The 13,222-nt window shown below is 37.2% G+C and overlaps 1 protein-coding gene across 5 annotated transcripts in view; it reads right to left on the bottom strand.

The window, feature by feature from the left end:
- The window catches only part of CHIC1 (cysteine rich hydrophobic domain 1), a 43,205-nt gene extending 31,737 nt beyond the window's left edge, over positions 1-11,468 (bottom strand). For all 5 annotated transcript variants that reach the window (XM_070461957.1, XM_070461956.1, XM_070461958.1 and 2 more), the window contains exon 1: positions 11,017-11,468. In XM_070461957.1, the coding sequence (XP_070318058.1) occupies positions 11,017-11,312 (296 nt within the window). In that variant the 5' untranslated portion in view covers positions 11,313-11,468. The remainder of the gene's footprint in view (positions 1-11,016) is intronic.
- Positions 11,469-13,222: the final 1,754 nt, after the last annotated feature.

Here is a 13,222-nt window from a genome sequence, read left to right as displayed (position 1 = left end):
ACAAAGACTCTATACTTAGTAGCTAGCAGCAAGGTACACACCCATGCATAAATAAATTTTACTTTATACGTTTAAAATGCATTTTAAAACAAAAAATTCTAGTTTTGAAAAGAGTTGAGAAAATTAATTAGCAATTGCAAAAAGACCATAACTTCATTAAAAATGTCATTACTTCTCTAGGTGTCAGTACATGTAATGAAAACATAATATTTTCATAATAACATCCCCATAATAACATTTTCTTTAAGTCTTTATGTAGAGGAGTACAGTCAAACTTAAAAATAAAATGGTACTCTTGTACATGAATTTTTATGGCAAATTTCATGTGCTGTTTGAGAAATTAATACTCTAGTATTATTTATATATTTGCAATTGTGTACTAAGTGATCAGTAAACAGCAAATATTTAACAGAGCAAGAAATATTTCATTTAAATATTTAGATAAACAGTGGCTTTATCACTAGTAAGGAAGATGTAATTCAATTCATTATTCCACAGAGTTCTTATTGCATAACAAAGAAACAGATATAGTTTTCATGAAAATAAACATGATACATTTGAAAGTAGAGTTCTATTTCTATTCTTATATCTTGTCTTTTATTTTTTAAATCCAATTTTACTTATCTATTTATTTATGACCATGCCACCTGGATCTTAGTTTGACAAGGGATCAAACCCATAACCCCTGCAATGGAAGTGTGGAGTCCTTTTCCCTCTTGTCTTTTAGATGCAATGTTTATAGTTTGTTCCTACCCCTATTAGAGATTGCTGCCATTATAGATTTTTCCAAGTTGCTATTCTTTTATCACATACCAAATACATAGAGGATATAGACATGTGTTCCTCAAAATATATGGAATATTTCTATTATTAAAAAAAATTAGCTTTGCTATTCTCTCTTTGCATTTATCATCAGACAAATAAACTTTTTGCCTCTGTTTCCATTTCCTTAATATCCCATCCTTTCTTAATCTTTTGAAGTTTGTCTTTTGATATTGTTATTTTACTGAAAATAATTCCTTATTTGGCAAATTTATTTAGAAAGACAAGTTCATCTTATTTATTGCTAAATTCAATACCCTCTTTTCAGAACTTCCCCTACTGACTTTGCAGTCTGTGATGCTGTTTACCACTCCCTTCTCAACACTCTCCCATTTGTTCACTCTCTCCTAACACTTATCTTTTCCCAAAATTTAGCTCTTAGCTATCTGCTTCTCTTTCTAAAGGAATTATAACAGTTCATCTATTTTAATAACTTTGAAAATCACTTCTATTCTGATGACCATCAAGTCTATATCTCTAATTCTATATTTCCCAACATGCTCTGGACCCTCACCTCTAATTGCATACTAAAAATTTCCATTCAGAAATAATGCCTTTTGCAACAAGATAGATGAACTTAAAGATTATTTACTAAGTGAAACAAGTCAGAAAGAGAAAGATAAATACCATATGATACCACTTATATGTGATATCTAAAATATGATACAAATGAACCTATTTATGAAGCAGACACACAGACATAGAGAACAGACTTATGGCTGCCAAGGGGGAGGGGAGTGAGGGACAGATGGAGTAGGAGTTTGGGGTTAGCAGACATAAACTAACATATAGAATGGATTAACAAGATCTTAATATATAGCACAGGGGACTATATTCAATATCCTGTGATAAACCACAGTGGAAAAGAATATGGAGAAGAATACATACATATGTAGATGAATCACTGTACTGTACAGCAGAAATTAACACAACATTGTAGATAACTATACTTCAATACAACAAATTAAAACAACAACAAAAATAAAAATTTCCATTTGGATATCTTTATACCTCATGTGAACACATCTAAAATTAAATGTTACCTTTTATTTGAAACGGGCTCCTTCCTTTCAAATTCTTCATCTCTTTCAATGGTGCACTGACTCTCTTTAACCTAGATCCTGGTATCATTTTTGTACCTTTTATCTCCTACTTTTTGCAACCTGCTTATATCCAAGTGGTCCCAAATACTGTTATTTGTTCCTTTGAAATCATTCTCATAACATTTACTTCCTTTCCACTGCCACTGTCACTTTGGCTCTTTTCTTTGCTTATAAGGTTTCTCTTGCTTCCTCCATTCAGTTCAGTTCAGTCTCTCAGTCGTGTCCAACTCTTTGCGACCATGGACTGTAGCCTGCCAGGCTTCCCTGTCCATCACCAACTTCCGGAGCATACTCAAACTCATGTCCTTTGCATCAGTGATGCCATCCAACCATCTCATCCTCTGTCGTCCCCTTCTCCGTCCACCTTCAATCTTTCCCAGCATCAGGGTCTTTTCAAATGAGTCAGTTCTTTGCATCAGGTGGCCAAAATATTGGCGTTTCAGCTTCAGCATCCTCTTCCTGGTTTTGCTTCCTCTCCCTGGTTTAATTCCAGTGCAGTCTTTAAAGCTCAAGCCAAGTTCCAACCCCTGCTATACAAGTCTTCATGGATTTCCCTTTCTCTGAACACTGATAGCCAATTTTAATCTGTACTATACAATTCAAAAGTATTAAAGATATTTTCCTTTATTCTTTGCTGATCCACATGAGTTTCTTAAAGGCAAATTTCCTGTTAACTTTGTAAAGCAAGACCTATACTTTGCTTTTTCTGTATTCTTCACAGTGTTTAGCTCAGTGCTCAGGTTCTCAAAAAATTCTTGCTAAATTCACATTACAAATTTTCTTCTCTAATATAAATAGAGATTGCCTTTTCTAAAACATAAAAAGTATATTGGAAATGGTAAAGCAGGGCATTTCCAGGCAGTCCAGCAGTTAGGACTTCATGCTTTCACTGAGGAGGGCCCAAGTTCAATCCTTGGTTGGGGAACTAAGATCCCACAAGCTGTGCAGCATGGTCAAAAAAATTAAAAAAATAGAAACGGTAAGGGAAGGTAAGGAAATGGTATGGAAGTCATTTCACTTCTTAAAATACTCAATTATGGCCTACATTTATCTACTTTAAAAGGTATAAAGGTAGGCAAACTAGGCCCAATATATTCTCATAATTTTGGCTAAAAGGCAGTAGCAACTGCGTTCTTGCCTACCAGCAATTTTTTCCCTTAACTTTTACATTAGATATTAAGCACCTAAAATGAGTACTTAAATAATCTTTGGCACATTTTACTTAGTAGTTACCAGGAAAATGTTGAAATGGCTACTGCTAAATGATGAACATCTCAGCTCTGTTTCATAAGCAAACCATTAAGTTAATAAGATCTATGAGTTCACAGAGGTTAGACAAGCTCATCTACCCATCAGTGAGTGATCAGTGAGAGACATGAGTAATGTCAGCATTAGACAGAAGCATCTGAGAACTGCTCGCATTTTCACTCTATCAGGTTCATTAAATAAAGAGCCTATTATGTGTTTGAAGCTGACCCAGCTGGTGATTCTTAACAATTGTATTTTATTTGTCAAGTGTCTGCAGTGTCCCAAATTTTAATTTCTTGGACAATTCTTTGCAGTAAAGGAAACTGAGGCAAAGAAAGATGGGTCTTCAAGTTGCTCTTCCACTTTTCTTCCTCTTTACACCTTTCACTGTCTTTAATTCTTTTGAAAATGGCTGTACATCAGCCTCTGAAAATCCTGCACAAATTTAAGTTTATATGTTTAGGTTGTTTAAGAAAACAGATAAAATGTATTAAAATTCTGCCAAAAAAACCACATTTCACTAGAAAACTTTGCACTTGTAGTAACACTGTTTCTGAAGCATGTGCATTGAATTCTACATGTGCATTGAACTCTACATGTGCACTGAAATTACTCCACCAAGAAAAAAGAAAGTCTATGACATACAATTAAACAATATTTTGAAAAATTAAATTTCTTTAATCTTCCATATGGAAATATGTTTTGCTGCTCTGTAAAATGACTAATTACTATAGCTTCAGTATTCTCAAAGCCTAAAATCTTATAAAATATTTACCTTATACAAATACAAATTAACAATGCTTCACTGTAATTTCTCAAATACAGCTGTTTACAGAAAAGGCAACAATTGCAGTGCTATTTAACTTTTTACAGAACTGCACTGTTTGACAAATTTGGCTATCTTTTTTCAATTCTATATGTAATAACTTCAGCTTTTTTAGATTAATTTTAATGAGAATTTTATATATCTGAGCATTGGTAAACTCCCATCTCTACCATTATATACCTCTACTATGGAGGGTAAATAATTATATATTTTAATAAAAATAAGAAAACAATGTCATGAGATAAAATTTTTCTTGTATTTCAATACACTGGATCCAAATATTTACCCTAAAAATATCAAGAAGAAAAATGATAGATATTAGGCTATATCACTCAGATATATAGTATTTTTGAAACAACACTTACAAAAGACATTTCATTATTTCTGTTTTCTAAAACCTTAAATCTGTGGGAGCTAATTTAGCCATGTATGTATTTTTATTTGGAAAAAGATCATTAAATATCCATTTATGATCATCATCACCTCAGATTTGGAATTACAATTATTGTGGTAAGGTCATTTGACTTCTCAAAAATTATAATTCATTGATAAGGTATTAAATAACTTGTTAAATATATTTAATATTAATTAGAGACTAGAGATCTCTTCAAGAAAATTAGAGATACCAAGTGAACATTTCATGCAAAGATGGGCAAAACAAAGGTCAGAAGTGTATGAACCTAAAAGAAGCAGAAGATATTAAGAAGATGTGGCAAGAATACACAGAAGAACTATACAAAAAAGATCATAAAGACCCAGATAACCACAATCGTGTGATCACTCACCTAGAACCAGACAGCCTGGAGTGAGCGGTCAAGTGGGCCTTAGGGAGCATCACTACAAACAAAGCTAGTGGAGATGATGGAATTCCAGCTGAGCTATTTCAAATCCTAAAAAGATGACACTATGAAAGTGCTTCACTCAATATGCCAGGAAATTTGGAAAACTCAGCAGTGGCCACAGGACTGGAAAAGGTCAGTTTTCATTCCAATCCCAAAGAAAGGCAATGCCAAAGAATGTTCAAACTACCACACAATTGCACTCATCATACACCCTAGCAAAGTAATGGTCAAAATTCTCCGAGTTAGACTTCAACAGTACATGAACTGAGAACTTTCAGATGTTCAAGCTGGATTTAGAAAAGGCAGAGGAACCAGAGATCAAATTGTCAACATCTGTTGGATCATAGAAAAACCAAGAGAATTCCAGAAAAACACCTACTTCTGCTTCATTGACTATGCTAAAGCCTTTGACTACGTGGATCACAACAAACTGTGGAAAATTCTTAAAGAGATGGGACTACCAGACCACCTTACCTGTCTCCTAAGAAATCTGTATCATGTCAAGAAGCAACAGTTAGAAACGGACATGGAAAAATGGACTGGTTACAAATTGGGAAAGGAATATGTCAAGACTGTATATTGTTACCCTGCTTATTTAACTTAAATGCAGAGTACATCATGTGAAATGCCAGGCTGGATGAAGCACAAGCTGGAATCAAGATTGCTGGGAGAAATATCTATAACCTCAGAAATGCAGATGACACCACCCTTGTGGCAGAAAGTGAAGAGGAACTAAAGAGCCTCTTGATGAAAATGAAAGAGGAGAGTGAAAAAGCTGACTTAAAACTCAACATTCAAAAAACAAAGATCATGGCATTCCAGTCCCATCACTTCATGGCAAATAGATGGGGAAACAATGGAACAGTGACAGATTTTATTTTCTTGGGCTCCAAAATCACTGCAGACGGTGACTGCAGCCATGAAATTAAAAGATGCTTGCTCCTTGGAAGAAAAGCTATGACCAACCTAGACAGCATATTAAAATGCAGAGACATTACTTTGCTGACAAAGGTCCATGTAGTCAAACCTATAGTTTTTCCAGTAGTCATGTATGTATGTGAGAGTTGAACCATAAAGAAAACTGAGTGCCAAAGAATTGATGCTTTTGAGATGTGGTGTTGGAGAAGACTCTTGAGAGTCTCTAGGCTACAAGGAGATCAAATCAGTCAATCCTAAAGGGAATCAGCCCTGAATATTCATTGGAAGGACTGATGCTGAAGCTGAAGCTCCAATACCTATGGCCACCTGATGTGAACAACTGACTCACTGGAAAAACCCCTGATGCCGGGAAACATTGAGGGCAGGAGGAGAAAGGGCCAACAGAGGATGAGATGGTTGGATGGCATCACCAACTCTATGGACATGAGTTTGAGCAAGCTCCGTGAGTTGGTGGACAGGGAAGCCTGGTGTGCTGCAGTCCATGGAGTCACAAAGAGTTGGACACAACTGAGTGACTCAACTGACTGACTGATTTTATTAAAATAATAAAGCCAATGTGTTTGGAAAAAAATAAATAAATAAAAATAAAAAATAAAAATGACCCCAAAAAATAAATAAATAAATAAATAAAAACACATATGCATGTCATTGAAAAAAAAATTTAAAAAAAATTATTGGGAAAAAAAAATAATAATAATAAAGCCAATGTGTAAAGGTGATATAAGTAGACAGGGTATTTGGACACAGAGGGTCTTGCTCAACAAAGCTTTCAGAGGTAAGGCCATGCCATACCCTTCCCCTGAACTCCCCAATCTGGTAGTATTTTTGTATTGATGCTCAGAAACATAACTACTCTCCAGAGGATGATTCTACTAACTAACACTTGTTGAGGACCTATAATACAGCACACACTATGGTGAGCATATTGAGTTTTACTAAAAGAACTAATATTTATTCAACTTACTTTTACTGTCTACTTCAGGGCAGGCACTGTGGTAGGCACTGAAAATTCAGAGGGAACCAGTGATTATCCTGCCATTTCAGCTTCCAGTTTAGCAGGGGCAGAGAAGACTTACAGGAAGTGGTGACCACATGTGGGGTAAGAATGGTGGGTGGTGGAATTCTAGATGAAGGCCCCAGCTTGAGCAGAGGCAAAGAGATAGGAAATAGCATGCTATGAATAAGAAAATACAGCAGTAAAGGGAAATGTCAGGATATTAGGCTGATGGATAGGCAGGGTCTGGTCATATATTCCATGTTTTAGAGCTTAGACTTGATCCTACAGATGAAGAGAAAACCACAGGAGTCTTAAACAGGAAAGTGGTGTCCATTTAGCAGCAGACTGAGGGATGGATGTGGAGGTGATAAGGCGAAGACAAGATGATAAGTAGAGTGGTGAAAGGGGCTTGAATCAGGGAAGTAAGTGGTGGTAGGGAGGAAAAGAAGAAAATTTTAAGCCATACATTGTTTATACCCACTGATTTCTTAGATATGAGAAGACTGAATGGGGAAGATGAACCACTTGCCAGATTTAACTGATTTGGAGAACTCAGAAATAGAAGGAATTTTTTGAGGGGTTGGGATGGGGGTGTGAGGATATGTGGCAGGAGAGGGGAGGATGAGTTCTGTTTTGAATATATTGAATTTAAGATGTCAGTGAGTCATTAGGTGAGGAAGCCCATATAAGAGTCTTAGCAGAGTCTGGTATAGCAATACATATTTGGGAGACAATAGATAACTGAAACCATGGGAACCAAGATGAGACCACCTATCTAGACAGAGTAGGGAATGAGAATAGTGGGATGAAAATAAAACCCTGGAGATCACCAGTATTCAAGGAGCAAAGGAGGAAGAAAAGCCGATGAATGAGACAGTTCAGAAACAACCAGAAAAATATAAGGAGACCAGGGAGAGTAAAGTAGCCAAGAAATTCCAAATTTGTTTGGCTGGTAAATGTTTTGTTTTTTAACAGAATTTGAAACCCTTTAGGCAAAACACATACCTTCCAGTTCTACTAAGGCCCATCATTACTCAAGCTGCACCATTTTCTGTGACCTGTCTTGCCTCTGAAGGCCTGTGTGTTTGTGACCCCTGGAGCAAAAGTCTCTGAGAAAGAGAGAGTCATTATAAGTCTCATATGCAATACAGAGGACCAGAAAGATAGAAAATGGAAGATGCCCACTAATTTAGCAACAGGAAGGTCATGATGATCTTAATGATGCCAGTTTGTCTGAGGTCATGGTGACAAAATCCAGGTAACAGAAGGGTGAAGAGGAAATAGATATGGTGAATGTAGCTACTCTTAAGAAATCTGGAGAAAGAAAAGAGATTAGACAGTAGCTAATGGGGAACATAGGTCTAAGAAGGCTATTTTATTTTTAAAGAATTAGAGAGATTCTGAATACAGTTATAGGCTGAGCTAACAGAGGCCAAGTAAGGTAATAGTATAGAGAGGGGGGCTGCCTGGGAGGAGGTTGCAAAAGAAGGTTTTGGAAGGCATCAGTGGAGGGGTGAGCTCTGAACAAGTGGAGGGACTCCTTGACCTCTGAGAGTGGAGAAGGAGAGCACAAAATTCAAACCTAATTAAGATCCAATGCAGGTTTTTCAGCAGGAAAGTGACATTTTAAACTGTGTTTTAAGAAAATTAATTTGGCATAAGCATCCAGATGGATTGGAGTGGGAAGAGGCAGCAGACTGTGGCTGCAATTCAAGAAGATGGTGACCCAAACCAGCAAAGTGCCAGTAGAAATGGAGAAAAATGAAAAATCTAATAGACCTTTTAAAAGGCATGAAGACATAATTCTGGGACAGACTGGCAATGGACAATTCAAGGAAAGGAAGAGTTAAAAATGACTCAAGGACTTGAAGTATTACCCGGGAAGATTGGAATGGTAGTATCAGAGTCAGTAATGGGGCAACTGGAATACACAGCCAATGTCAGGAGAGAAAATATTAGGTTTAAGATATACTGAATTTGAGGTGATGGTTCTCAAATTTTAAACTTTGAAAAGAAACAACATCCTCTAAAGAACAAGTGATTACACAAAGAATGAAAAAAATAAGGGTGGGAGAAAATAAGAAATATTTCATTCAGATAGGGTAACTAATACTCCTATGTCAGAAAAAAATTAAACAAAGGCTGATATATTAGACATTTTGAAATTAAATTAACTATTTCCTAAGGACTTGACTTTATCTGTTGTAAGGAAGATTTTACTATCATAGAAAGATCAGTTTCTCAGATCCAGTAAAACTTTCTCCTAAACATTCAACCTTTTATTTTTCCCTCCAAATCTCAGACATTTAACATTAAATGTTCTTTCTAGGTCACAGAACATGTACAACTAAATACTTTTCCAAACTATGTACATTGGTTAGCAATTCAAGTACTGGTTTGCTGCTTTTCAGGTTTTGCCTTCAATTAATGCCAACAGTTACTAAGAGCACCGCTATTTCACGCTCTTTATTCCATAATTTTTAAGCTAGGAGGGACATTACACTTATCAAAAGGGCCTGAGCATGGCAAGTGTCAGTGCTTTGCTTTTAATTGAAAATAGATTTATAAGTACTTCACCATGGTTGTGTGAAGAGTAAAATGAAACCACAAATAAGTTTCAGAGAACTTAAATTCTGTTTTCTTGCTTGTTCTTTGTTTTCTGAATTTTAGAAAATAATGAGGGGAAGGTGTGTTGGAATATAAAATTATGGACTAGAATAAAAAGTCTTTTTCTGTTTAGTCATGTGAAGTAAACTTTGCATGAAAGTAAACTTTGGTGCCAGAATCATAATCAATTTGAGTAATAAATTGTCTCCATAGTGATGAAAGGAATCTAAGTAAAACTGTGCAGTAAGCTGGCATCTGAACATTGTAGGCTATCTGCAAAATTCTTAAACCAAGAAAAATTGTTAAAATTGCCTAACCAAATGGCAGATCTAAAAATCTCCTCACATTCTTCCACAATTTCAAAATCTTTCTTACACTTCTCATGCAAAGATCACAAAAGTATATTACAATCAAAATACTCAACATGTTAAAATTAAAAGCTAACATGATGGGGGGAGGTGGTGCATATTACATGATTTCAGATAATATGAACTCAACTGAAAGTCAAAGTGGTAGGTGAGCCATTATCAAAATTATAGGCAGCATGACTTAATAGGAAAAAATAGTCCTGTTTTTAAATGCAGTAAATGACAGCATATTTAAGATGATGAACATGATATAATACTCAAAACTTCCAAGTATTTACAGTCCATTTCATTACATAAAAATGAGAAAGCACTCTTCAAAGCCCAGAAAACCACTGCATGTAAAGGGCCCTCTCCCTTTTAGTTTCTCAAATATGATCCAAGATTTCAATTTTTAAAAACTCTGCATAAGTTTTCAAATAATCATTCTCAGCTCCTAGGGGATTGATGTCCATACATATTTAATATTTGCATATTTACTATTTGCACATACAAAATCTCCTGAAGGTATCTTAAATTATCTCAGAGGTAAAAGACTTTACAAACCATCTAACTCCAAATCCCTCATTTTATGGATGGAGATATTAAGGCCCAGAAATAGGAAGTAACCTAAACAAGGTCACAGGGCCAGTAAGAAGTAAAGCTGGGACTAACATACAAGAGCCCTCACTCTCAATCTATTGCTCTTTCAACGTTTCATAGCTGCCTCTCAACCTGAACATCTAATTGTGTGATATGTCAGAGTGATCAACACACAAAGGATACTGTATTCCTTTACATAAGGATTAAACAAAAGAATGGATGCAAATGTAAGTGAGTGGATAGTCTATAACGTTATTCACAAAATATATCCTGTTTCTGTTTTGAAGAGTCCAAGCCTCGGTCACGTCACTTGTTACAGCAGTCACCGGGTTCCACTAGACACCAATCTTAACAGCAAAGAATCCGCTGGTACATCCTGCAGTTTAGACTATTCTCGCCAGCATACACAGAAGCAAGAAGACTCACCTCTACTCCAATCCCTTTGGCTCCGAGCCCCAGACTTCCCTGTCCCATACTCACTCTTTACCTGGTGTTGGTGCATTGCATTTGCATTCTCCTCACTTCCTTTACACCTATCTCCCTCAGTTTCTCCATTTAGACCAGATGTCCTTTTGTAACTGTATGCCTCAGTCAGCCCTCCCCCACACCACACGCCCCTCGATCGCTTCATTTCTCTGTCGCCAAATCTCAGCCTTTTCAAACCCCATAGCTCCCTCTCGCTTACACAGTGATGTGGCCGGCGCCCCGCACCAATACAGGGTCGGGGGCATATCTCCGAAGATGCTCTTCGCTCACTACCCGAGGCGGGGGCGGCGTTTCTTCCACCTGCTCCTCTTCTTCCTCCTCCTCCTCTTCGTTTTCTTCTTCCTCCTCCTCCTCATCTTCCTCGTCATCGTCAGGCCCTGATCCCGACGACGACGACGACGGCGACGACGACGACGTTGCCGCTTCTTCTTCCTCCTCCTCCTCCAGTTCCGAGATGGTGTCGAACTCCGCCATGTTGGGCAGCAAGATGCTCATCACGTGACCTCTCTATCGCCGCCACCCTCACGGAGAAGAGTGTGAACCTGCTGAGGTGCAGAAAGAGGAGGGGGAACTTAATGCAGAGAAACAGGAGGGGTGTAGGGACTGGATTTAAGGAGATGCGCCTGCGTGGTGGGGTGGACGTGGCGGGGCGCGAGGCGGGGGGGGGGGAGGCGGGGGCACAAGGGAGAGAGGAGAAAAATCAGTGTACGCTTGCGCGGCTCCAAGGGAAAAGGGGCGTTAGAGGTGAACTCCAGGGAATTATCGAGGTCCGGTATGCGGGTGCTGCTCATAATACTGCTGTTTGGGCTTCTGCTGCTTGTCTCCCAGGGATGTGTCTTCTGGTTTTACTTCCTACTAATTAATAATGGTATTATTACCCGCTTTGCCTCCAGTGCAGAGAAAGGATATTCTATCAAAGTGAGGTTAGAACTTTGCCCCGTATATCTTAAAATATTCACCAATCCCTTACGCTTGTTCAGCATTACAGTTTAAAAGACTTTTGCTGCAGGACTTTGCCACACCCTGGGAGGCATTTTTATTAACATTTTACTGAAGGGGAAACTTTCTATTACTTCTTCTACTATGTAATACCTATGGAGGACTCTCTAAGTGTCAGGGACTGTGCTAAGTGCTCTGTGTACATATCTCATTTAATGCTTCACAGCCCTATGAAATATGCACCATGATTTCATTTTACCCATGGGAAACCTAGGTGAAGAGAGGAGAAGTAACTTGCCCAATGCTTCTGATTCCAGAAGCCCAGCACTGTTAACTAAAGGGCTATACTTCCTAAAGTTATTTGGAGGGGCTTCATAGAGTGGTGCCTTTTGGGCATCTTGAAAGATGTTTGAATTTTGGAGTTTATTTTTTCTTTTTCCGCAGGGAGAAGGGAAATGGGGGGAGTAAAGGGAGCGTTCCAACCCAAGGAAACATCGATTAACATCATCCATTTTCCAGAGATTGGGCTAGACTCTAACATACAATATTTCAATTAACCATTAAACAATACTGTGGGGGTAGTCATCATCATCATTATTTTATAGATGACAAAGCAGTCTCAGGAAGTTTAAGTCATGTATTAAGGTCTCTGGTGACCTTTTGTCTAAGATTTCTTTTTCAAACACCTCCTTCCTTCCATCTGCTAAATGTTACAGAGATCACATATTTTGAGTTTCCAAACCCTGTCTCAAGCTATTTCATATTTGGCAGTAGCACAAAAATTCATGCCATAATTCAAGGATCATTAAGACAATAAAGTAACACAGCTGCTAAGTAATAAAACAAATACTGTAATCCAGGTATTCTAATATCAGCTTCACTGCTCTTTCTGCTACGGGATGGCTGCATCCCAATTAGTTGGTGGGACTGAGGAAATAGATATAGCCAAGCCACACTTTAATGTAGGGTGAGTATTATATTAACAGTATAGCAATGAAAACAAAGCATTTAGGCTGTCTGAGGGAGGAAGAAATTCATTCTATGAAAGGGACTGATCAAACCATCATCGTTATCAGGGAATTTGTGTTATTAAAATGGGAAAAAAAAAACTTGTACTCAAAAACTTGATTATTTTGGAACTTTAAAAATAAGTTGCAACACTCTCAGCAAAAAATCTAGGTTTTTATAACAGAGAGAACTTTATCTACTAACTGGAAATTGTAATTAAAGATGGAATGTTAAAGAATTTTATAATAGACTTCTGTTATGTCTGTTATTTTGGGCATTGATAATGTGTCATATGTCATTTATCAGAGGAAAATACCTTAGACTTAAGATCAAATCAATATTCTGCACCAGTTCTCTTTCAAAAAGCAAAACAAAAACACAGGTTTAAAAAAAAAATTCCAAACATATTATCCATGAAAGTCCACTAAGTCAATCTCTAGAAGGAAGTATTGTGCTGA

The sequence above is a fragment of the Odocoileus virginianus genome, chromosome X (genome assembly GCF_023699985.2).
Source record: "Odocoileus virginianus isolate 20LAN1187 ecotype Illinois chromosome X, Ovbor_1.2, whole genome shotgun sequence".
Lineage (NCBI taxonomy): Eukaryota > Metazoa > Chordata > Mammalia > Artiodactyla > Cervidae > Odocoileus > Odocoileus virginianus.
The sequence above is the reverse complement of the archived record's forward strand: the minus strand, read 5'-3'. Positions and strand labels throughout refer to the sequence as shown.